This window comes from Uloborus diversus, chromosome 3, assembly GCF_026930045.1.
Source record: "Uloborus diversus isolate 005 chromosome 3, Udiv.v.3.1, whole genome shotgun sequence".
NCBI lineage: Eukaryota > Metazoa > Arthropoda > Arachnida > Araneae > Uloboridae > Uloborus > Uloborus diversus.
Window position 1 is genome coordinate 74,041,546 of NC_072733.1, and position 26,776 is coordinate 74,068,321.

Below are 26,776 nucleotides of genomic sequence, written 5' to 3' on the forward strand. Positions count from 1 at the left end.
ATTTGACAAGACCTCAACCTGGATGTATGTACATATCACTAAAGCTTTATTTACATCCATACACACATTTGCTTTCCATTTCTTTTTCATCTTAACATGACGAAAGAATGGTGGAAACACTTGCCTTGTCACATGCGCCATGGAAATTTATGTTATTCAACTCGTAAAAAAGCATGCTGCAGGACATGCACTTTCCCTCATCTTTTCTTTCGTCATGTTGAAGAAGGAAGGGAAATTGCAAGCTCTTACTTCTTGGTTGCGTTCTTTCTGTTCCGATGATAAAATTAAAGCCTTAAATCGTAGCTTAAAAGTGTTGAATGTAATCGCTTTCTCTATTGGTTTAAAAGAAAGAACTGTGCTTATTTCTTATTGGAAGAGACATTTGCAGCTTTCCACGGAGTTCGCAAAATCTCTTCTTTAATCCACCATCGGACTTTGGAGAAAGCTTATTGCTATTTGAGAAACATCATTGGATACTGAAAATCTGCCCTCTATTCTATTTAAAGAGCCGCAGTCTTGTTTATCAGGGCTTCACTACATTTCTCTATGTCTTGTTGTATGTGTGTCCCCATGTTTCGTATTAAACGTATTTGTTTATGTTCAGCTGTCTGAATCTCTGCTTTACACAACCTTTCAACAACAGAGCGTGGTTAGTTCTAAGTTTCACCCAGCTACTAAATCACTGCAGTAGCGGAGTAACATGGGGGACGAGATAAAATATTCCGTTGAGCCTTTTGACGGAAGGAATTTCTCTCTGTGGTGCAGGAGAATGGAAGCGGTTTTCGCAGCAAAGAATTTAGAGGGTATTTGGAACGTGAAGCGGATTCTTCGAAAGCTAATGAACTTTTAGCGAGTAAGAAGGCCTATGCCTTGATGTTATCATTTCTTTGTGATAAAGTTTTAGTTTCGCTTTCGAAAGAAAAGACTTGTGCTGAAGTAATTGCAAAATTGAAATCGATCTATGTTCGAGAAGGAGCGGTCAGTCAGATATTGGTTAGAAAGAGACTTTCAACTTTGAAAATGAAAAAGGACTCATCCATGCAGGAGCATATTGATGAAGTGAACAGGCTCGTTACCCAACTAAAATCGTGTGGCGTGAAAGTGAGTGACATGGACAGTATTGTCTATCTTTTGATGTCTCTTCCAGTAGAGTATGACGCATCGAAATCTGCAATAGAAAATCAGCCTTCGGAGAACCTGACTTTAGAGTTTGTTTGCGGTCGTCTTCTGGATGCTGAAGCGCTGATGAGAGATCGTCGAGTCTCGGAGCCCAAATCTTGGAAAACAGAGTCATCAAATGGTGCAGCCTTTTCTACAAATCATCGGGTAGTGTGTAACAAGTGTCGCAAAACAGGGAACATTGCGAAATTTTGTGGAAGTAACATAGTTTGCTACCAGTGCGGAAGAAAAAGACATTTTAAGAGGAATTGCACAGTCCAGACAGGAAAGAATACTTCACCAAGGGATGGAGCAGTTGCAGTGACTTTCGTTGTTGGCGAAGTAGAACATCGGTCATTTATAGTGGATAGCGGATCTACAGCTCATATGTGTGCATATCGGGAATGGTTTGAGGAGTTAAAACCATTCTCAGGAACTGTGTCATGCGCTGCAAAAACCAGTAAACTGGAAGTAAAAGGAATAGGAACTATTCGCGGTGTATTAGGTGACGGTGTGCAGGAGATCCTACTGAAAGATGTGTTATATGTTCCAGAACTAAATGGAAACCTCATTTCAGTGAAACAGATACAAAAAGCTGGATACACTGTGAGCTTCAAAAATAACGAAGCAGTTATTGAAAAGGGAAGTACAAATTTCATTTTGTGCAAGCTGAATTCAAAAGGTCAATATGCAAGTGATTTTGTTCCCTTCATTTCAAACTCCTTTGTTGCAGAAAAAGATGGAGGTGAACTGTGGCATCGCAGGTTAGGACACTCCGGAAACCATGTTCTGAGCAAACTAGGAATACCAATAAGCGAAAAATATTGTGAAAACTGTGTGTTAGCGAAGCAGTCCGCGAACCCTATAGGAATAGGAAACCAAAGAAGAGAAAAAGCTCCCCTGATGACAATCCATTCTGACCTATGCGGTCCGGTCAACCCACCAACTCAAGCGGGTGAAAGGTATGTGTTAACATTAATTGATGATTATTCTCGTTTTTGTGAAGTTCGTCTTCTTAAAAAGAAAAGTGATGTTCCCGTGGAAATCAAAAAGTTTCTCAAATTGAATGAAAGCGTTCGAAAAATTCGTTGTGATAATGCCCAGGAATATGTTTCAGGTGAACTTAAAGTAATAGCAAATAAACTTGGAGTTACGATAGATCCCTGCCCCCCTTATACTCACGAATTGAACGGAATTTCATAGCGGATGAACAGATCACTTTTTGATAAAGCCCGTGCACTTTTATATGATGCAAATTTACCTAAGAACTGTTGGGGATATGCAATTCAAGTTGCAGCATATATTCATAACAGAATCCCTAGTTCAAGCATGATATGTCACCCTTTGAACTAAAATATTCCCAGAAACCGGATTTAAATCAAATAAAAATATTTGGTTGTGATGCTTATGCCAAAATTCCTGATGCTCGCAGACAAAAATTAGATCCGAAATCTAAACGAATGATCTTCATTGGATATTCTAGCATAGGATATCGATTAATGGATCCTGATACGCACAGCGTTATTTTGTCACGTAATGTTCGCTTCAATGAAAATAAAGTATATGTGCAAGATAGAAGTAATTCACCAGACGAGCTCCCGAAAAGAGAAGAAAAAGACGAGGAAAAACACGACAGAAATGTAAATAAAGAGTTAGGAGAAAACGAAACCAAAACGCCCACATCTGCACCCCGACGATCAGAAAGAGAAAGGAAGAAGCCAGAACGAAATGAAGCAATGTACACGTCAGAAGAGACGTTGACCTTTTATGACATCTCAAAACTACCGGAAGAACAACAAGCCCAGTGGAAAGTCGCGATGGGGGAAGAATTGCGCTCCATCCAGATAAACAAAACTTGGGAACTGGTAGATCTCCCTGATGACGCGACCCCCATAAAGTGTAAGTGGGTGTTTAGGAAGAAAAGAGACGGAACTCTCAAAGCCAGAATTTGCGCAAGGGGAGACCAGCAGAAGGAATACGTAGAAACTTATTCGCCAGTCATTGGGATGCCTTGTTTACGATTAGTTCTTGTTTCGATTCTTCAAGAGGATTTAAAGGCTTATGTGATGGATGTGAAAACAGCTTTTCTGAATGGTGAGTTGCAAGAAATTGTTTTTATGGAACAACCGCAAGGATTCAATGATTCAACGGGCAGAGTGTGCAAATTAAATAAAAGTTTATACGGATTAAAACAAGCTCCTAGACAATGGTTCTTCAGATTTTCGCAATTTATGTTAAAAATTAATTTTAAGCAGTTAAACTCGGAACCGTGTATTTTCATCAGAATTGTGAATGGAAGAAAAATAATAATTTGTTTATACGTTGATGATATTCTTATCGCTGGATCAGATGTTTCAGAAATAATGATTGTGATTAAACTTCTTCAAAATGAATTTCAGATGTCCAAACTCGAACCAGCTTCTGAGTTTTTAGGAATTCGTATGGAATTTACTTCTACTAAATTAGTGCTAGATCAAAAGGAGTATATTCTTAGACTATTGAAGAGATTTAACATGAGTGAGTGCAAGCCGAGTGCAACACCTTTAGAAGCAAAGTCAACTCCAGCTGACTTTGAGGAAGGAACTATCTTCAAAGGACCTTACCGTGAACTAGTTGGATCTTTATTGTATCTTGCGATGACAACACGATCCGATATACTGTTCGCTGTGAACTGTCTCAGCCAATTGCAGGATAATCCAACAGAATCGGCTTGGAACGGACTTAAAAAAATTTTATGATATTTGAAAGGTACATCTGATTATAAAATTGCGTATAGTAAGTGTTGTGACTCTAATGTTGATTTATCTATGTATGTTGATTCAGATTGGGCATCAGATCCGCGTGATCGCAAATCAGTTTCAGGTTGCGTTATTTTTTATAAAAAGTGTCCAATTTTATGGAGCGGGAAGAAACAAAGTTCAATAGCTGTTTCTTCTACTGAAGCTGAGGTACTTGCAGTTGGTAAGTCTTTATTAGATCTAGTGTATTATAAAAATATTGCATGTGAATTTCTTACTGTAAATAACATTGTTGTAAAAATTTATTTTACTATTTTCAGAATTAAGTAGTCATAAACAATACTGAAATTGAAACTCCTACCTCATTCTGTCGTGTTTTCTTCCCGGGGAGAGCTTGCTTCGTCAAGACATTCTAAGTGGCTGCAATTCACGCCTTATCTCTGGTGAAAAAACTCACTCAACAAATTTAGTGATTTTAAATATGTATATTGTAAACTACATACTACATTCTAAATTCTAATAGTACACTTATACACAAACAGACTAGACGCGTACACACAGTTGCGCTACTTGCTACTACACTACTTCTCAGTTCGTATATAAAGTTCTGTCCTGAAACTCGCTCCGAGCGCCCTCTAGCAGGCAACTGAAGACAAGTCTTTTTTGAACACTCCCCACTTGAGTTTCGGGGTTTTGCTCAAACGGAACTCAACATAGCACATCATGGTCTGTATTTGTCCGGCAATCGAACTAACCGTCTAAATCTCGTGGTGACTGGAGGAAGCCCAGGAGTCTCAGGTGCATTCGGAATAGCTTCAGGAATTTCTTGTCTTTTAGTATCATTTCTTTTAGGTTCGTCGTTGATGGGGAGTTTTTCTTTATCGAGGTCCAAGGGACATAGCTTCCGAATAGGCCTAATCAGTATTCCTGATTTCGTTTTTATCTTAGCCGTTCTCGCAATGGAATCTTTGCTGAGATAAATTGACAAGATTCTACCTAGATGCCAATATATTCTTTTCAGGTTTTCATCCCATATTAAAGCGATATCACCTACCTTAGGATGATAGATTTTTCCTTTAATAAATGGCCTCTGCCGCAACTGACTCAAGTATTCACTACGAAATCTGAAGCGCAAATCCGACATCAATTTTCCCCTATAGATGAGTCGTTTGTTTAATTCTTTCTTGTCTGATTTTAGTTTGTCTAAGTCTACTGTGAGACTACTGCGAGTGTCTTCTATGAACAGTTCAGGCCTTAAAGGATGCAGATCATCGGGATCGTCACTGATGTAAGTCAGAGGACGAGAATTTAATTGACTTTCGCAGTCGCAGAGTACTGTCTCCATTTAATGGTAGTTCAAAGAAGAGCAACCTAAGACTTTTCTTAGGATTATTTTTAGCATGCCTATCAAACGCTCCCAGAACCCACCCCACCAGGGCGCGCTTGGAGGAATGAATTTCCAGATTAGGGGAGCAAATGCTATTTTCAATTTTTCAATGTTGACCTTTTTTAAGGAGTTGTCCGCGCCGATGAAATTCCTGCCATTATCCGAGTATATAATGGTCGGGTGACCTCTTCTCGCTATAAATCTTCTCAGAGCTAAAATGAAATTGTCTGTTGACAAAGCTGCTAGTAGTTCCAAATGAACAGCGCGATAGACAGCACAAGTAAAAATAAGGATCCAAACTTTCTTATTTTCTTTTAAAATCAAAGGACCAGCGACGTCCACCCCAATAACTTCGAATACCGAAGCCTCTCGTACTCGATCCTCTGGCAGTGTACCTTCTGGAATGTCGGGTTGTTTGACACTAAATCTTTGGCAAACGACACAGGTTCTGATTATCTTCTTGATAGTTCTTCGGCTTTTAAGAATCCAATAATTTTCTCTAAGAGCCACCATTAAAGATTGTACTCCTGGATGTCCAAGCTCTTGATGTTTGCCTAAAATAAGACTCTTCACAACATGATGATCGGATGGTAGAACTATTGGAATTTTGAAATTGTCATCTTCTTTACTCATCGTAAGCTTCGTTTTAACTCTTAAAATTCCATCATCGTCCGTAAATGTTGCCAAAGGTTTCAGATGATGAGTCTTCTCACTCAATTCATCATGTTGAACTTTTCTCAAGATTTTTAGCTCAGCTCTTTTAATTTCTTCGCAAGACAAATTTCCCGATTTTTTTCTTAATCCTCTAGAATTTTCATAAAATCGATATATCCAACCTGTAACTCTAATTATTTTCTTGTAGGAAGAGATATTGTTATAGAATTCGTCACTCTTCTGATTCAAAGACGATACTATAATCTTCTTCTTTTCAGCACTTATGTTATTTTCATCAGGTGAAAGTGCGAAATTTGGCCATTTATCTCTCGAGTCTCTTAGCCATGCAGGTCCTTCGTGCCATTGTTCCTTCAGTAAGTTTTTTACCGAGCATCCTCTTGAGGGTAGATCAGCAATATTTTGTGCTCCAGGAACAAAATTCCATTCAGATGTTTTTGAGAGTCTTCTAATCTCGCTGACTCTGTTGGATACAAAAATCATCCAAGGACCTTCTTTCGTAATCCAATACAGAGCGTCCATGGAATCACTCAGAAAAATGATTCAATTCCTTCCAAACTCAAATCTGTCTTCACTGAATTTGCCAATCTAGCTCCAATATTGCATGCTAGTAATTCCATCCTTGGAATGGATATCCTTTTCAATGGAGCAACTCTAGATCGAGCTTGAATTAATTGGCAAGTGACTTCACAATCGTTTTCTACTCTTAAAAATACACACGCAGCATATGCCAATTTTGACGCATCACAGAAAGTGTGGAGAGTCAGCTTCGATTCACTTAGATCTAAATGAGAAAGTCTACGTGGAATTTTTAAATATTTCAGTTCGGATAATCCCTTTTTCCATTTTTCAAATTTTTGAATTATTTCTTCCGGTAATTTTGAATCCCAAGAGATTCCCAATTTCCAGCATTCTTGAAGGAGCAATTTTGGCATTAATGTTACTGGGCAAGTGAATCCTATTGGATCGAATAATTGGTGAGCTACAGACAGAATTTTTCTCTTTGTAATTTGTTCATCTTCGTTCCCTGTTTGGATCAGTTGGCAGGATAAGTTATCGTTTTCTCTATCCCATGCTAAACCTGACACTGGTACTTCCTTTTCTTCGTCGGCAATAGAACTATCACTGACCGGTTCTTCTATTTCAGGTAGAAAAGTATTTTTCCATCCACGTAAATCAAATTTAGCTGGTTTTAGAATTTTCTGAGTTTCTGTTCTAAAATGTTCCAATTCAGCAACCGAGCCCACGCTTGCAACACAATTATCAACGTACAATGAATTTTTCAGTTTCATTGCAACAGTCTTAAATGGCTCTTCTACTTGATCTAAAACGTGATTCAAAACTGCTAAGAGTAAAAATGGGGAGCTTGAAATGCCGAGCACGACCCGGCAATGCCTATAGCTGACTTCTTTTTGGGGATCTCCTTCCTTCCACCATAGGAATCGTAGAACGTCTTTGCCGGAATCATTTAAAGCTATTTGTAAAAAAGCCAGCTTGATATCCGAAATTACTCCGATTTTTCCCCACCTAAATCGGTTTAGAATAGCGGGGATCAGCTCAATAAGGTTGGGACCTTTCTCAACACATTCGTTTATTGATACGGTATTTCTTGTCTTAGCGGATCCATCGAATACAGGACGCACTTTCGTGGTGGAATTATCTTTAAACACTGCTCTATGAGGCAGATAATGTGTACCCAGACCCACAGGACCAGCTTTCTTTTGGTCAACTTCCTCAATGATGCCTTCTTTTTCCCATTGGTAAAAAACCTCTTGATACTCTGTTAATCGATTCTTCGATTTTAGGGACCTTACTGTATGCTTGAGTCTTTTCCGAGCTAACTCCTTGTTGTCAAGTAAAGGAGGGTGTTGATCTAACCAGGGTAAATTAACCTTGTATCTTCCTGTACTGTCCCTACTAACTGTTTTCCTGAAATGTTTTAAGGCAAGCTCTTGGGTTTCTATTTGAGTACGTTTCGTACAATCACCCTTAATTCCCAAGGTGTCTAAATTCCAGAGATCTGTAATCTTCGCATTGTTTACATGTAGTGACAATACTAACATTGAACTATTTGTTTCTGCGGTTTCTATATCAGATTTACCCATGATAGTCCACCCTAGTCGAGTTTCTACCGCAACCAAGCTTCCTGAAATATGTTTTATATTTCCTGTTAACAATTTACCATCGTAATCAGCACCAATAAGCAAATTAATTTCGTTAGGATTCTTTTCATGCAAGCAGGAATCTTCATTTATCGCTGCATCACTAAGTTGAATATTCATATCCTTCAATCGTTTTAAATAATGAGGATCAGTCATTTTAGGCAGAGAAGCAAAAATTTTCTTTTGATCTAAAACTTCTAATTCAAAGTCGTAGTTTTCATCAATACTTGACAGATTAATGAGGTATCGTTGATGCGTTTCCGCATGTGTAATTCCCCCAAATAACCCATGACTCACGTATTCCGCTCCTAATCCAGTTAATTTCATTTTTCTTGCAGTAAATTTTGAAATGTAAGACCTTTGGGATCCTAAATCGATAATTAGTCTTAAAAAATGTTTCAAATTATTTTCTTTAATGTACACAACTAAAGTTTGAAGATAAACTTCCCTAGAGCATTCGTTATTCGCAAGTGTTGTGTTCTCATTTATTTCAGAACGTTTGTTTGGTTTATCTTCATTAATGTCGGAGCGTTTATTTTCATCCCAACACATAATGTCAAGATGTCTTTTCCCACAAGTATTACATTTAACTTTCGCCTTACATGAAGCACTCAAATGCCCGATGCCCAAACACCGAAAACAAGAGCCCTTTTTAATCAGCATTGATTTCCTTTTTTCAAGTGGCAAGCCTTTTGCAAAACCACAATTAATGCTAGAATGCGATGCTTCCCGGCAAAAAAGGCGTAATTTAGATTTTGAGTTGTTATCGTATGCACATAATTCACTAGCAGTAGGATTTTTTTATTCTTTCGATTTGAGCTTTATTTCTTGCCCCACTCTCCGAAGATCTCCTGTTGTTTACGACTTCATTTCCGCGCGGGGGGAAAGAATTACCACATGGCCGTGAAGATTCTGGAAAAGTTTTGGTTTCATTTGGCTGAGTTATGAGTATCATGCGTTCGCGAGATTCCACTTCTCCCTTTAGAAAATTATTTAGGTCGGTAATTTTATTCTCTCGGGCCTCATGGTTTTTGTTAAAGTCCAAGGCCAAATCGCCTGGAATACTTCGAATTAAAATGGGAAATAATAATGTTCCGTAGCTATCTGGCACAATTCCTAGACTTTTTAATGCATTTATTTCAACTTGACATTTATCATACAATCTTCTTAAAGCAAGAACATTTCTAGAGTTTCTACAACTTTCTAAACTAAGTAAATTCGCCATGTGCCTGTCGATAATCAATTCTTTCTTTCCAAAACGCGATTCCAATATTGAAATAGATTTAGACTAGTTTTTTTCATGCGGAATTGGCCATTTCTGGTTATTGATAAACCAGAAATGGCCAATTCCGCATCTTTACATAAATACGACTTTAAATAGGAAAATTTCTCGACATTCGATAGGTTGTAATTTTCATGAACGGCAGTTTTAAACCTTGACTAAAATTCTGGCCACTTACAAATATCACCATCAAAGGTTTCAATAGTGAACCGCGGAAGTTTTACATATGTCGGCGAAATAGTTAAACCTGGTTTTGGGATTCTAACTCTAGCAGTTGAATTCTCGTTAAATTCTGTATTCAGGTGTTTAGATTGAATAGTCGATTGATTTAAATTCATGTATTTCTTTGCTTTGAATCTCCAGGTTATTATTTTTTCTCGATATTCTTCTGTTGATTCTAGTTCCTTATCTACTTCCGTAGGAGACCATAATTGTTCTAGATCTGAATCCACCAATTTAAGAGATTCAAATTTATCATTCAATTGTTCTAAGAAAAGATCAAGTTCGCTATCTTCCGTTACTTCGATTTTCTTAATTTCTATTTCAATCTTGTTTAATAGTTTAGTAACTGAAGATCGTAATGTTGTTCTTTTTCTTTTCAGTAATTCAATGTGTTGAGCGTTCTCAATTGATTTTGGTGTCGCGTTTTGAGCCATATTGCAGCCGCTTATCAATTTCAATTTTAATACAATATTCAAATTATTTTGCAAAATATATCATACATAATCATTCATCTCAACATTTAAAATATGATATTCCAGTAATGCAATTATATCATATATGATCATATGTCTCAAAATTTAAAGTTATGATATTCTAATAATGCATATATATCATATCGTTAATATAGCAAGCTCTCGGGGATGCCATGTAAAAATTTATTTCACTATTTTCAGAATTAAGTAGTCATAAACAATACTGAAATTGAAACTCCTACCTCATTCTGTCGTGTTTTCTTCCCGGGGAGAGCTTGCTTCGTCAAGACATTCTAAGTGGCTGCAATTCACGCCTTATCTCTGGTGAAAAAACTCACTCAACAAATTTAGTGATTTTAAATATGTATATTGTAAACTACATACTACATTCTAAATTCTAATAGTACACTTATACACAAACAGACTAGACGCGTACACACAGTTGCGCTACTTGCTACTACACTACTTCTCAGTTCGTATATAAAGTTCTGTCCTGAAACTCGCTCCGAGCGCGCTCTAGCAGGCAACTGAAGACAAGTCTTTTTTGAACAATTGTCATACATGAAGATAATCAGTCTGCAATCAAATGTATAACTACTGAAAATAGTTCTGGTAGATTGAAACATATTGATGTTAAGTTAAAGTTTATTAGAAATATTTTAAATGTTGAAAATATATATAATGAATATGTTTCTACTGATAAACAAATTGCTGATATGTTTGCTAAGGCTCTTCCTAAATTTAAATTGCATGAACTTATGTCATTGTGTTGTTTAGTAATAAGCGATTAAGGGCGGGTGTTGAATGTAATCGCTTTCTCTATTGGTTTAAAAGAAAGAACTGTGCTTATTTCTTATTGGAAGAGACATTTGCAACTTTCCACGGAGTTCGCAAAATCTCTTCTTTAATCCACCATCGGACTTTGGAGAAACCCACATAGCACAGTCACATCTCGGCAACGTAGCAAATACGTCGCACTGAGACGTCTGTAACGTCTCGGGCACGTCAAGGCACATTCCAGAAACGTCCCAGAGATGTTCTGGCAACGTGGAATTGTCCGACTTCAGTTACGTCGCAATGCGACGTGTATGGTTCGTCGCAATGTGATGTTTTCGTCGCATTGTGACAGCCCAGAGACGTTCTGGAGACGTGGAATTGTTCAACTTCAGTTACGTCGCATTGCGACATGTATGGGTTGTCGCAATGTGACAGCCCAGAGACATTCTGGAGACGTGGAATTGTCCAACTTCAGTTACGTCACAATGCGACATGCATGGGTTGTCGCAATGCGACAGCGCAGAGACATTCTGGAGACGTGGAATTGTCCAACTTCAGTTACGTTACAATGCGACATGCATGGGTTGTCGCAATGCGACAGCCCAGAGTCGTTCTGGAGATGTGGAATTGTCCAACTTTAGTTACGTCGCAATGCAACATGTATGGTTTGTCGCAGTGTGATGTTTTCATCCCAATGCGACAGCCCAGAGATGTTCTGGACACGTTGAATTGTCCAACTTCAGTTACATGCACATTCATTGGGCTTGTGATATTGCTGAGGAAATGTGACAGCTCGCAGCTAAAAATTTCTGAAATCTTTTCTTATTTATTGGGAAAAAACAAAAATTTTGTATTTTTCATCAAGTAACATTCACATTAATTCTAAATGTTTGCTAAAATTGTATAGCTAACCATTCAAACAAAATATTTAAATTCCCACATAACACAAACAATTTGTACAAGTTAGTACACACTAACTTAAGAAGTACAAAAGAAAAAAAAAACTCAGATTAGTTATTGCCAGGGGCGTGCAAAGGGGGGGAGGACACCTGTTGACAAAATATTTTTTAAACTAGGGATGAAAATAGGGATAAACAACATAAAGGGTAACGGGAAAGACATTTGTGATGGGGCCCCAAAATTTTTGTGCATGCCCCTGGTTGTTGAATACGAATAGTGATTGTTCAATTTAAAAAGTAGAAGGAGCATTCCACGGTATTTTTGACATTTATGTAGAGTCCGTAACGTGACCTTTTTTGCCATAGCTTTTTTATTTTCTGTTTGATTAGCATATTATTTTATTTTGATCTTTTCCTACCAACACACCAGCTCAAATTAAAATAATTTGCAAATCAAACTGAAAATTAAAAAGTTATGGCAAAAAAAGGTCATGTTACAGACTCTACATAATGTCAAAAATACTTTGGAATGTCCCAGAAAATAATATAGCAAGAGAATATTGTTGCCTCAGAGTAACAGTAAGAAATCTAATCCCAGGAATAATACTAAGATATCCTACTGTTGCTCTGAGGTGACGATATATATATTTTAGTAGCATTTAAACCCAATAATAAAATATTAATGCAAAAATATTGTTAAATTCCCAATATTCACGGTTGATACAAAATCTCGGTTAAAACGAATATTTTCTTAGTTAAGTTGGTTTGAAACAATCATGGAACCAAGCAAAAATGTTTGGATTATGGACGTGTTCTTTATAGGAGAAAACTGGATAATGCACATGTATTCTGGGACTATATTGTGTTCCGCCCTCCCAAAAATTTATGTTTCAGGCCAGTGCTCACTTTAGCGAGTGTTCAGATAGGGTCCACTATATATAATCAGTGGTGCCCCCCTAGGGTATACTCCATATAGTACAACATATATCCTATACCCTCAAGCTTCAAAAATTTTCATATTATGCATATGATCGCATACACATATTGTGCGTAATTGATTACTGGGAGTATACTCTCAGAAAAAATGATAGGACCATCACTGTACATAATTAAATTGAAAATCTTATGCACAATAGGTGCATTCAAATGAAAGTTTAGGCTAAAACAAACAAAAATTTTTGACCCCTCCTCTGAAAACTTTTGCTGATGAACGCCATTTTTTTGTCGAAATTATACATCATTTTGTACGACTAAAGTCAACCATACGTTAAATATTTTTGTATGGAGCATTAAGCCCTTATACCTGTTGTATGTGGACATTTCTCGGAACTTTCTATGTGTCAATGCGGATTATCACTTGTTCCTCCACTGTTTAGCATCCTTCTTTTCAAAAAATGGAAAATCTTAATAACTAACAGATACGTTCATACCGTAATAATGAATAGTAGTAATTCATTTTTTTAAGACAACACTCATTTGTTTTTTTCACTATTTCACTTATTTATGCAACTGTTATAAATAACAGCTAATCGAACAAATTGTGGAGTTTCTGGCATTTCACATTAACTAAGTTCAACTGTACAGTAAACTCCCGATTATATGAGGAGTTAAGAGGCACAAGTGTAGTGGATATCAAAAATCGCGGCCAAACCGCTAAAAGGCTATAGAGAGGGACAACCAAAGGTGAAAAATATTCTTGCTGACAAACATGGCTTTATTGATACATAGTACAGTGAAACCTCCGAATAGCGGACAGTCAAGGGACAAGAAGTTTTGTCCGTTATTGGGAGGTGTCCGCTATTAAGAGGAACTACTTAATTTACTTTTTTCAAAATGGGCTGTTGTTTCCTTTGTAGAACACAATCGAAATGATTGCGAAAGGTTTACTACATTTTACGTCAAGAGTAATTAATCTGTTTTTTCTTAATAAAGGTATACTGACAGCACACACTTGTCTTAAAAAGCATTTAATCAATTAAAGTAATCAGTTAAAACAGTTTGACATCTCTTTTTTGCCTTACAAGCCTGTTTCTCAACATAAATATTTAAATCATTTACCTTAGCAAGTCTTTCAGTGTCCCCTTTGCTCAGGAAAGTTTTTCAATTCTTTACTGTATTTCAGTGCTTCCGAAAATTCTCTACTTTATATGGCTAATTTATTTTATCTGGAGTATCACTATTGCATTATTGACAGTTGGCAATATGACCTTGAATATGGGCAAATCTTTTTCATGTCTAAAAATTAAATAACCCAACGAAACCACGGCGCCATAAAGCCGACTACTACCTGCGCCGGTCTGTTCAATTGCATCTCCCAAGAGCCCCAGTTAGAAAAAGCACCCAGTTTCCCCTTTTTTATCTTAACTTTTGAATAGTTATTGTGTACAAAAATCATTAAAATCTTAAGAAAAACGTACGTTAATTGTTACACTGACATCAGTTTTCACTTATCTGCTTCAATACTCTCAAAACTAGCCGTAACAAAATTATGACTTTTTTTTTCTGTTTCATTTTTTGCTGCTTGCAAAAAGTACCATGTCTTTTAGTTCTTTTTTTTTCTGCCCCCAACTTTTAAGCCCCAATCGCTGTTTCTGCCCATTACCACCCTTTTAATTCCAAGAAACAGTGATAAGGAAATGATGGTGAGGGGGGGGGGGGAATTCAGTTGTGGAGGATGAAAAGCTTAGTAAGGCAAGCAGTTACTAAGATGTTCTGTGAAAAGAAAAAATAACCGGAAGTGCTACGATCGCAAGTGAAATTTTTTGTGAAATAACTGTCCTTTATTCGGAGTGTCCGTTATTCAGAGTGAATTACATGGAATGGCCTATATTGAGGGACTGGGACTTGCAAAAATGTTCGTTAATTAGAGGTGTCCGTTATTCGGGAGTGTCCAAAATCTTGAAAGTATATGCATATTTTATTTAAAATCACAACAAATAAGAAAGGTAGACTATGAATAAAATAAGTCTTATAAATGAGCAAAATGTTTATTAAGTACAGTAAATATTAAACATGAAATTAATTCAAAGCTACTTTTTTGTAGCAATAATTTTACTATTTTGAATCTTTAATTTGAAAAGTTAATGCCGTTCACAATAGACAAATTGGGGAAACCTCAACTATGTTTTAAAAATATGGTTTAAATCTTTATTTTTCTGAATGAAAATAACTTTTTGGATTACGTAATCTTGCGTGAGCCTGATTATTTTTAAAGTTATGTACAATTTTGTGCAATTATTAGGACTTCACACATCTTATATGTCAGTCATTACACTGAAATTATCTCGAGTAACTTGAAGATTTTTTAAAACTATATTTGACAAAATCATATAAGCTTTTTTTAAACAGAGATACACAAAAATAAGAGAATTTTAAAGATATTAGGGTTTATTTTAAATTTAATATCTGCAAGTCAGCATGACTTGGTAGAGGATCTAGCAATAGATGGAATCACAGCACAATACAAAGATATACATCAATACTATTCATACTTACTTAGTCTGCATTCATGACATTTATAATGAATGCTTTATCATTCTAAGTTTATTGTACCAACTATAATTAGTTAACTGCTGACAAAAGGAATGGGACTGCTTAAGAAGACAGAAAAAGATACAACGGCAGAGAGAGTAAGAAAATACACTACTACCCTCTTTCGCTATCCATTTCTGAATTGAATTGTATTGCGCAGAAAAGTTAATATTTAATGTGTGCTGAAATACTGAAGACTAAGCAAATACACATTGGAGAGTAATTGTTTTCATCATACGTTATGCAAATAAAGTAATGAATATAAAATTTAACATAACTCATTCTATTCACACATAATTCTATTAGCTAACTTTTTTATGGATCGAAGACGATCCATCACCTACTAAAACTCAAAATTTTAAAATCAAATGTTTGATGAGAAGCTTAACCGCTTAAAATAAACCAGCACACGTGTGACAACATTAAAACACAAGGCATAGAAAAAAATAATATCCTTCCATAACAAAGCTATAAATTCGGATTTTTTAAGTATTATTCAAAAAAATTTTTTTGCACTCAATAAGAGAATAGTACAATTAGTTTACGAACTTTCTCGTTTAATCAGTAATCATAGCGGAAAACCACAGAAAAACAAACACATTGGAATCAATCAGTTAAAAAATTTACAGTCACAGTTAATCAGCACTCGCTAGCAATGTTCTTCATTTTGCGCATGCGTGTACTAGTTCCGAGAGAGGGGGAAACGTCTCAAGCATGTCGCATCAAGATGTTGCAGCTACGTTTGCTTGTAACATCGCAGCGACGTACTGTTAATAGCGCAGTGTGATGTGACGTGAATGGGACATTGCGACGTCGCTGGAACATCGCTCAGACGAAGTGTGCTATATGGGAAGCTTATTGCTATTTGAGAAACATCATTGGATACTGAAAATCTGCCCTCTATTCTATTTAAAGAGCCGCAGTCTTGTTTATCAGGGCTTCACTACATTTCTCTATGTCTTGTTGTATGTGTGTCCCCATGTTTCGTATTAAACGTGTTTGTATATGTTCAGCTGTCTGAATCTCTGCTTTACACAACCTTTCAACAAAAAGTAACTTGTCATCTTAGGCTAAACGCCGCTTTTCCCTATCTCTGCTATGGTGAAGTAGCGTATTTTACTTCTTAATTGTGATTTTTTATGAACCCTATTCACGGTTTGGCAACGGTCCCTTCAGCTGTCGGTCTACGGGTATTTTGCCCAAATTCGGCTAATGGCCTGGTTTTAAATTCTTGAACTGTCCATAGATGGCACCACCTATTGTGTTGTCTTCGGAAGGCAAGGCGCCTGGCACGCAGTCCTTCATAGTTTGAGCGCCCAGAGGTCCCTTTGATAGTTGATAGTTTATTTTGACCAACTACGCAGTATTATTAGTGCTAAAAACACTCGTTTTTGTTTAAAGATTACTTTACTTTAAACGCGTCATGAACATGCTTCGGGCTGATACAGGTTTATGACTGCAAAAAAAAAAAATGCTGAGAAAAGGGAAAAGTAAAAAGATAATTTGAGTTTTCACCATAATTCTGATAAGGAACCAAAGAGGCTCAAAGCCATGAAAATACGATTATAAAGAGAGTATTTCATATTAAATTAATCGTTCGTCATTTTTTTACAACGTTTCTTAGTTAAAAACTTCCAAATGCTGTTTTTTTTGAATAGAAAGAAGAGTTAATAAACCGCATAAAAGCAAGTGTTATACGCTGTAGTACCGGATTTTCATCTGCTACAGTTCCCACAATGCACTACAACGACGTTTTATACCCGCAGTGACGTTAGGTGAACAGGGTCCATTGACTCCATATCTATCTACAGTCAAGAAGCACCACAATTGTACGCATAAGGATGCTCAAACATTGAATCTTATAATAAGTATTGATATGTTACGCTCGATTAAAATTTTAAGCGTTAATGAAACGCTTTTATTTTTCCATGATTCTAATCTAATGTTACCTAATATTTCTGGTTGTTCCGGCAAATGATTGATAAATACCTTCCCTGTTCAATTTCAGTACGGATCATGCAATAAAAGTTGTCAACAACATATTAATTACTGAGCAGTCCAAGTGTGAATGCAAGAACGTTAGTGCACGAACAGTCAAATTAAAGTCATGAACACTTCTAAATTATGTTCGAAAGTTGAAATGCGATCAAATGCCTTCGTATATATATGAATCAAAATAAATAAAACACAATTGTATTCAAAAACTCACACAACACGGGGGGGGGGGGGGGAATCTCTATAGGAAGCAATAAAAGTGCCATTTTTCTCATCTAGGGTACCATCTTTCACCTACGGTGCACGTTAGGTGAAGGGAGCCAGTTTTTCACCCTTGCTAAAGGTGCAATTTCGGCTCTTTTTCGGGTGCCGCTGGTGAACAGGCGTTTCGCCCCTGATAGGTGCCAAACGCAACCTGTTGTTTTAACAGTGTATTCATGGGGGAAAACAACAACATTTTCTTGGTAAGTTTCTTAAATTAATTCCTCTCAAGTTTACCCATTTTTCATAAATACACTCTAAGGAATCACATGAAAGCATACAAATGCTTCGAACATATTTGGAATTTCACCACATGAAAAATAATCTAAAGGTAGCAGAGACTTAAAAAGTTGAAATTTTTATCCCAGTATTTGCTGCATTGATTAGATTTATTCATGTAGGTCATGCTTTTGTATCTTTATTTTCTTTATTCAAAGCAATGTTCTGTGTTTTGGTACGTAACATCTTCCTGACGATCACGTAAAGCCCTAACTTCTGTTTCAAAGAATATTGGACTGTAACCATGGAAACTGACTTATCTGAAACGTAATGCTTTTTTAACGTTTATCTTTCAGCTATATTATGTATGTATATCCTCCTGCATACATTATCCCTTGTACTGGAAACATAAATAAAAATGAGGTTTTATGTAGCATGAAGGGAGTGTTTCAGGAATTTTTCTTATTTCTTTCTTTCAAGAATTATTACTTCTGTGCCTAAAGAAGGCTGCAAAAATACTAGTACGTTTTTTTTTTTTTTGAAGTTAATAAACGTGTACTAAAAGCATAAAATTGCAGCAAATCACGTGTTTTAAGGCGTATTTAATAACATCGGAGTAGCCATAAAATCTTATTTTCTCACTAAAAATAAATCGTTTGTATACTCAAAGTAGTCTAAACGATTTCTTTTTCGGTAAGAAGTTAAGTTACTAAAGTTTTAAAATCAAAAAACAGGTTCCAAGATTTTCAGTTTATGTAGTCGAACGTGATTTGATGCTCATTTACCTTTCTAAAAAAATTCAACAATCATCACAAGATTCGTTGAAATTTAGCTCTAATGCTACTAAATATTACGCAAATAATCAACTTATTTCATATTTCAAGTATAATATGTCATTTTATTCCTGTGATATTTAACTTACGTAGCAACATTGCAGAAAAGAGAAAATAAAAAATCAAAAAAGACAACTTTCTTTTGCACTTCATTAGCTAAACAATTTTATATTTAAATTATATTCTTTCATTTGAAACAATGCTCAATATTTTTACACGCATTTGGAGTAAAATTGTGAAATTCTAACTACTGTTAGCATGATCATATTTTAATTTCATAAGCAGAGTTTAATGTGCAACTTTATATACTTCTGAAACATTATACATTAAGTTGCGTACATTACCATAAGCATAATGTGCCAAAACTTCATAACTTATTCAGATATACATCTTTAAAAGACGAATTAACTTATTCCGAGAAAGTAAACTGAAATTTACACGTTCATGCAATTCATTAACTTTTCTAAAGAATTCACATAGTAGGGGAATGTGGGGCAGGGAGAAATAGCGGGGCAATATGAAATGGTGAAATATATGCTCCGCTTTTAGCGCCACGTACCTAGTAATATTACTATAACCATGCAGTAATATATGTAGTCTATTCCGGCCAAGAAAAAATTACCTCTGAACATTATATCATTTGATAATGCAAGCAGTTTTCAAAAATTGATACTCAAATTGTAATAATTTGTTGTAAAGTCAATTTTTTTTTCAATATTATTAAATGATAAAGTTCTTGTTATTAACATTTCAATTATTAATTAGGAGCATCTAATACTGGGTGCAATATTTATTTAGTCAATATTTCGTTTATTTGTATTTTTAATCTTTTTCACGATTAGCCAAGTGCATGCGGGACGAAGTGATGGGGCAAAGTGAAACGGTTTATTTCGTTTAGTCACTCATTCATTTACAAAATCACTTACGTATTCGTTTACTGACTAATTTATTGACATTACTTCATTTGAAAAGTCACTTATTAATGTATTCATTCACTTATTTTCTTATTCATTCACTATTTTATTCACTAATTTATTTCTCCTCATGTATTAATCAATTTATTTATTTATATATTAGTTTATTGTTTCATTATCTCTTCATTTGTTCAACTATTTTTTCCCTATATTTAGTCATTAATATGTTCAAAAATTGTTTTCACAATCAAATAGAAAATTTTGTAATCGAAAAATATTTCATTTCTCACTTTACCTCAAGGAAAAAAAATTAAAAATTTCCACTTTTTTTTTGGAAGGAACAGTTTTACTGCCAAAAAATAAGAATAATGCTTTAATGGAAGTTTTATTACGGAATACAATCTTCTTTCTTTATGTATTGTAATTTTTAAAACAAATTTTCAGCTTGTTCATTTTGAAAAAGCTCAGTTATCTTAACTATTTCACTTTGCCGCACATATCCTCACTTTTTCCTTAAGTATTTCCATTACTAGTTGACTTTACTTTGCGTAGAAGGTCAAAAAGCGACTTAAGACCGCAGCAATAGATTTCTGCTTCCATTCAAGATATTTCAAACAGACATACTCTTGTTTGAACAAGTATACTTTTTTTTTTCAAGACAGAAAAAATAACGACAGCATTCTTTAACCTTTGACTGAAAGTTAATTCCTTCCGTGGATCTTAAAAGAATAGTTTAAGAGTGCTTGAAATTTATAAGATGTTTAGTTAAGATGATGTATGAAAAACTGTATGACAAAGAGGACACGTAAATCTTGTAGTTTTCTTTCTACTATATTTTATTACATTAATAAACGTTTACTGCTCAAGAAATAAGCAAATATGAATAGTTAAAGCATGTTTAAAAGTTATATCATGTCCATTTCGAGGGAAAGAAGACGAATAAAACTGAAAGCTTTTTTTTCTGCTGCGTGTTTTTTATGATAATTTTTTTTAAATGTTGTGAATAAGCCGTCAACAAAGAACAAATTTTTGAGAACATGATATATATTTTTTAAGTGTGTCTCGTTTTGATTTTTTTTTTTTTTTTTACACAGAACTATGCTAACATAAAATTTAAAAAAATGTACTGAACAATGTTTTAAAAAAATGTGTGTTTGGTTTTCAAGCATTATGCAAAATTGAGAAACCCTTTAAAAATAACTTTAAAGCCCTCCCAAAGGAGAAAATAAGTTATAATAGCATTCAATGGTATCACTTAGAAAACTTCAAAAAATGTCGTTTTTGTAATTTCCGTTAAAGTATATATAATTTTATTTTACGTGAAAAAATGCATTGAAGTGTGTAAAGCCAAACCGTGGCGTAAAGTAGTAGCAATCTTTGTTCACTTTGAATCAGCGTTGTTTACAATAACCGGGTCTAGCGCTTTTATCCCGTAAAGGATTCCACTAAACAGTAGAAAATAATGTGATGTATACTGCAAATATACAGTAATTGAATGTTCACGTACATACCTATCACTTCCCCACAATAAATAATATGTACTGGCTTTCATCATATTTTTTTTTAAATCCTTATCTGACGTGAGCATTTAACAAAAATTTACTAAAATACTGTAACGAGTTAAGTTATTTAGGTTATGTAAAAATTTCTAAATGATTGCAGACTCCTTTGAAGTTATGGGAGAAAAGAAAAACAAAATGTTTAAATGTTTGGCCTGCAAACAGAGAGTGTTTGTCTTTTTTTGCATAATTAATATCAGTACCTCTGAGCCAGACTAGCGTAAGTCCGCAAGTTGAGATTTTTGGTTTATTAGTGCTTTGTTTGTAGAAGTCGCATCGAGCCATGTGAATGTAGTTCTTTAAAAAAAAATAATAATATTAATTAAATTTTTTTACCAAAGTGACAAGAGCACGCATCCCATCCTTTACATGCGCCAGAAAAAGGTTTTTCTCCGCTCCTGTAAAATTTCCGTAATGTGACTTACGTCCTTCTGGCTCTGCGGTACAGACATTAGGTTTCATTTAAGTTTTAACTTATTTTATTGTTAATATTCCACATTAAAACAATAAAAATGCAATTTTCGTGTGTTTTGAGTTACTAAGGTTATTTATTCTACTTTTCGGCATTGAGAGGAATTATTTGCCTTAAATTTACATCGGAGAAAATTTTTTCCTTGAAATTTGATGCAAATAATTTCTGTTTAGGGCATCCTTGTTATGTATGATGTTACGAACATGAAAATTGATGCAAATATTTTCTGTTTAGGGCATTCTTGTTATGTATGATGTCTCGAACATGGACTCTTTCAACCATTTGACATATTGGTTTAGGAACGTCGACGAGGTATTTTTAAATTTTTTTTCTTTAGTACAAGCTCATAATTACATTACCCTTAGTTAAATATTTCTTACTTTTCTTAGAATGCCTCTCAAGATGTCGTCAAAGTGTTGGTGGGCAACAAATCTGATGCTACTCATATGAGGGTAGTAGATTACGAGCGAGGTCAGAAGGTACGTAAATAATTTTCATCTGACTTTCTTGGACGGTTACTCATTTTTAAGTGTAAGTTGACTTATACTTCAAGTTAACTATTCGATGGTTTAAGTTATACAGATATATTAAATGATCAAGTAATAATTTCGTTCTGTTCGTTCTAAATTGATAGGATAATTAGTAGATTACAATACTTGGAATTTCGTTATAACAGTTTAAAAAAAAGAGACCTTTCATGCTAGAAGCCCTTTATTTTTTGTCATCTTTACAGCTTTCAATAATTTGTTTATTCAATATTTATCAAGTTCATACTTTCTTACTACTAATACATCCCAACACTGTTATAACCAGGGGTTCCAGACGAGTGAATATATTCCCCCTAAGTTGAAAGCATGGTGCCCAAGAGTGCCATGCTGGCCAGGAAATAGAGCAGGGGTGCCTAAACAGCAAGCAACCGCTAAATGGCTCGCTGGCGCATGCGCTTCCCGCATACATTCACGATTCAACCACTTCAATATGACGGACGAATGATAGGTTGCATCTATGCGTGGCCCTCTATGTCTTTCACAATAAATGAAGCACACTATTGGATTCAATCTCAACTTTTCTAGGGTAATTGTTTAAAATAACAAGTACAGCTTTTGATCACTTTGTAGCTTTTAGGGCTTTCAAGCATAGTTAAAAGTACGTTCACTGCTTTTCAGTTGCCGTTAGTCCGTTACGGAACCGTAGTACCGTTAGTTGTTTAGTTTTAGTTTACCGTTACTGTTGTGAAATTTCCATCATTCAAAACGCTACTAAATATATCTATCATTATTTTCTTGATTATTCGATCAGCAACATTTAATCACCAAAATAATAACCGCAATAAGATTATCAATAATCAACAAGTGAGAACCTAAATAAAAATGATTCTTGTCTTCGTAGGTTACTACAAAATAGCAAGCGCAAAAAATAAAAAAGAAATCTTTCTCCGTCTAGTTATTTTTTTTTTCTTTTTTTTTTTTTTTTTTTTTTTTGCTTTTTCATTCAAGTGTTTGAATCATTTCCATTTAGCGGTTAATATTTCGATAGCGTTAGGAGTTTCTTTAAGTTTTTAAACTGCCGAAAAATTTCGTATGTGCATTTTATTTCATTGATACTCTTGATTGAAATTTTGAACGTTCGAGAAACGATTTTGTTTTTCTGTAACTTTAATATCAGAGAATATTTTTGGCTCTTCATGTAAATAATCCATAAGTACCTCTACACTTTACTTTCGATGCGGTTATTTCTCACAAATGATCATTAACTTAACTATGATTATTGAAATAATTACTCGTCTTTAACTTTAAATATATTTGTGACAATTCTTTGATACCAAGTAAGGTGGGTAGATATTTATTGTTTTATTCATTTTTAATATTACTTTGTAAAAAAAACTCATCAGTACGCAGAATTTTTTCACAAGTTTTTAACGGCCCGAGAGTTATTACAGTTATTTTTATCTATTTTACTTATTTTTAAGAAAAGGATAAAAATTTCACAGGTCCGCAATGTTTTTCATTTTGCTTTTACCGACCTGTGGGTCAAAAGAAGTTGAGAAACATTGAGTTAGAGCACGATCAAATGAATTAAAGCACTTCTTAACTATGTTGAAAACTCTGAAATATGATCAAATGATGAAATTACAAGTTTGAATCATTTCCAGTACTGAATTCATGCAATGTGAAAAATGTCCAAAACATAAAATATCATGAATCAAAACAAAACTATTAAAAAAAATTTAAAAAAATAGAGTTACACAACTGTACTCAAAAACGCACACAATACGGGGGAGGGGGGAGGAGGATCTACAGTAAGGGTGCCATTTCTCTCTCCGAAGGTTCATTCTTTTCACCCCGGCTGCCTTTTTTTTAAAAGGTGCCTGTTTTTCACTCGAGTTAGAGGTGCCATTTCGGCTCCGTATTGGGTGCCGCTGGTGGGCACCCCTGAAAGGTGCCGAATGCAATCTGTAATTTTAACAGTGAATGAACTTTACACCAGTTCGAAATTAGTTTTAATGTACAAGCAAGACATTTTTATAGCACTAAAAGGGAAAATGACCTCCAGGACACCTGAGTGGGATCCAAGATTCATCTAACAATTTGAGTTTTAGAATTCGTGTAACGTTACGCCCATTAATCCGTGTAACCTTACACAATTTTTTTACAGTGTCGCACCCAGTAATACAAAAATAAAATGTAAGCGATCCTTCAATTAGATACAGTGCGTCATTGTTGAATGCGGTCATTTGTAAACATGATCTTTATAATATAGTAGGGGGGAAAAGGGTAAAGTGAGAAACGAAAATTCAATTACGTTTTTTTGTTATAAAGAAAGACAGAAATCAGTTTATTTCAAATGGTATTATATTCGTTACTGTAATAGTTATTATAAAAGCAGATCTAGAAAAAACTACGAATTTACCCAAACGAGAAAAAAAAAGCATAAACGAAATGCAATTTTGTCTTACTGTTCTGCTAGTAAGTGGGAACAATGGGACACATTTTTTGAATAAGCAAATTTTGAAAGAATCTAAATTTACCTGGAAAAATATGAATGAGTGTTGTCGTTTTGTTCTGGTATGAGCTACTGCTTTCGGCAAGGTACAGTTCATGTAGTCTTGACACTCAGTAGTGACATTTGCCGTATTTGGAACTGAAATGTAGAGTAGTTAAAAAAAATGCTAGATTAGTAAACTGACTTGAAGTTTGATCTTGTGTTACATCATTTGAGAAGGATGAAATGATTTCACTGGAGCCTTTGTCTATCCCATATAGAGCCACTTCCTGCCTGTATCAGAAAAGCTCTAAAATAGCTTATCTGACTTTCTTTTTTCTAGGCATATTGAAATTTTAAAATGTAGACACATATTATTACATTTAGCACAACGTAATGAAACAATTAAAAAAATAAAATAACTTGAATATATACGAAATGTAAATATTTATGTTATATAGCTATAAAAGTCATTATACTATGCGTGCACCTTTTTTTTTTTTTTTTTTTGGTGCACGGCTTCCAAACGTATTTTATTATTATTTGTATAACAGGATAGTAGCAGTTTAATTAAATTCAATGTATAAATTCTTCATTTTTTATATGAAAGTGCCATGGGAGCAGAGAGCAGCGAATTTATGGTGTCTCACTGTTCCTGTCCCACTGTTCCCTTATTGCAAAATAGAAACTCAAAAGCTGACGTTCTCAGACAAAGAAAGTAAACAACATTAATTTACCCGCTAAAATGAACGTTAGTTAACGGGCTAATATAAGATTAATAGCGGCATGGAGATAATCTACTTTTATGTGTTCAAACTATGATTTAGTTACTTTTCTAACATGATACTTGAAATCAACCTTTTTCTCTTTAGTATTCTCTGTATTGTTCACAGTATGTCGAATTGTCTTTTCAAAAGTTTTACCAGGCTGGAAATATCCAAACAGAAAATAAACTGTTTTTATTTCACTATTCTCTCTGAATCACTGTACTCACTTCTCCCTTAATACGTAAATTTAAAGACTTCTCTTATTTTGCCTAAAAAATATAATCCTCGTTTTTTTTCAGCCTGTTGCAATTTTCAATTTTATATAAACAAATTAAAAATTTAGTTTAAATGCTTGTCTTGTCCTCATATTTTCCATGTCACATCTATTACTAGCTCTATACTGCACGAAAACTGCTGTGTATGCATATAGATCCATTTCAGACTAGATAGGACATTTCACATCGTCATTACACTTTAAAAGAAAATAACTACACTAGTTACGATTATCGGTAATGGAGATGGAAAATTTATTAAAGAAAGATGCAGAAATGTTTTCTCCAGTTCCAGCCTTCAAAATATGAAACATGCGGTTCGATAGACATCTCTATCATTAAAAAGGGCTCAAATTCATTCAATTTCATTTTCGTAAAGTGAGATTTTTGAGTAATCTCACTTTAAAAATCGCAACTATAGGAAGTGTAATTTCAAAATAGAATTTCTAAGGTTATGCACCTTAAGTGTGTAATAAAATACAACGCGAAACTTTCATAAAAGGCATTAATATTTAATTCTGTTCAAAGTTTGAAATAAACAGAGGTTTAAAAATCCAGGAGTCGGAGATCGGAGTCAGACTCGATCATTTTTCCTCCGACTCCGCAGCCCTGCTACTAATTATAGTGCTCAATTATACTATATTGTTTTGAAACATACGCATCTATATGTAACAATATTAAAATAAACATCATGCTTCGCAGTGCTGTAGGGTTTAAACATGCGACTCATGGTGCGACATCAACTTGCTTTACCACCTATGCTCCTGGGAAGCTACAAATCGGCTAAGAAAGACATCCGTTAAAATAGTTACCTAACTGCTTCTTCAGTTAAAATTAAGTTAATTTTACGGAAACTGTTACAATTTTAATATTAATTTAAAAATGCAAATTAGGCATTGGTAAGTTTTTAAGTTTACGTAACTATCGATAAGTAAACAATAAACATTTAACATAGGCGGCGGTGTACAGAAATTAAGGAGTAATAGGTTGTCTGAACATAACGCTGCACAAAAGTTTTCCAAGTCAACAAAAATAATACCATAACATCGCCAAGAAGTAAGAACATGGGTAATGCAAACAGCACTTCCTGAAAACAGAAATCAAAAGTGTAAAAATAAACTTCATTGAAAAAGTAGTACAGAGAAAAATGCGATGTAAAGTCAAAACCTTCTTGTACCTGATGTTCATCAACAGACATTCA

At 34.8% G+C, this 26,776-nt stretch overlaps 1 protein-coding gene across 1 annotated transcript in view; it reads left to right on the plus strand.

The window, feature by feature from the left end:
- LOC129218086 (uncharacterized) overlaps positions 1-26,776 on the plus strand; it is a 96,844-nt gene that overhangs the window by 61,606 nt on the left and 8,462 nt on the right. Inside the window, exons 4-5 of the mRNA XM_054852282.1 lie at positions 21,789-21,866; positions 21,944-22,033. Coding sequence (XP_054708257.1) covers positions 21,789-21,866; positions 21,944-22,033 — 168 coding nt within the window. The remainder of the gene's footprint in view (positions 1-21,788; positions 21,867-21,943; positions 22,034-26,776) is intronic.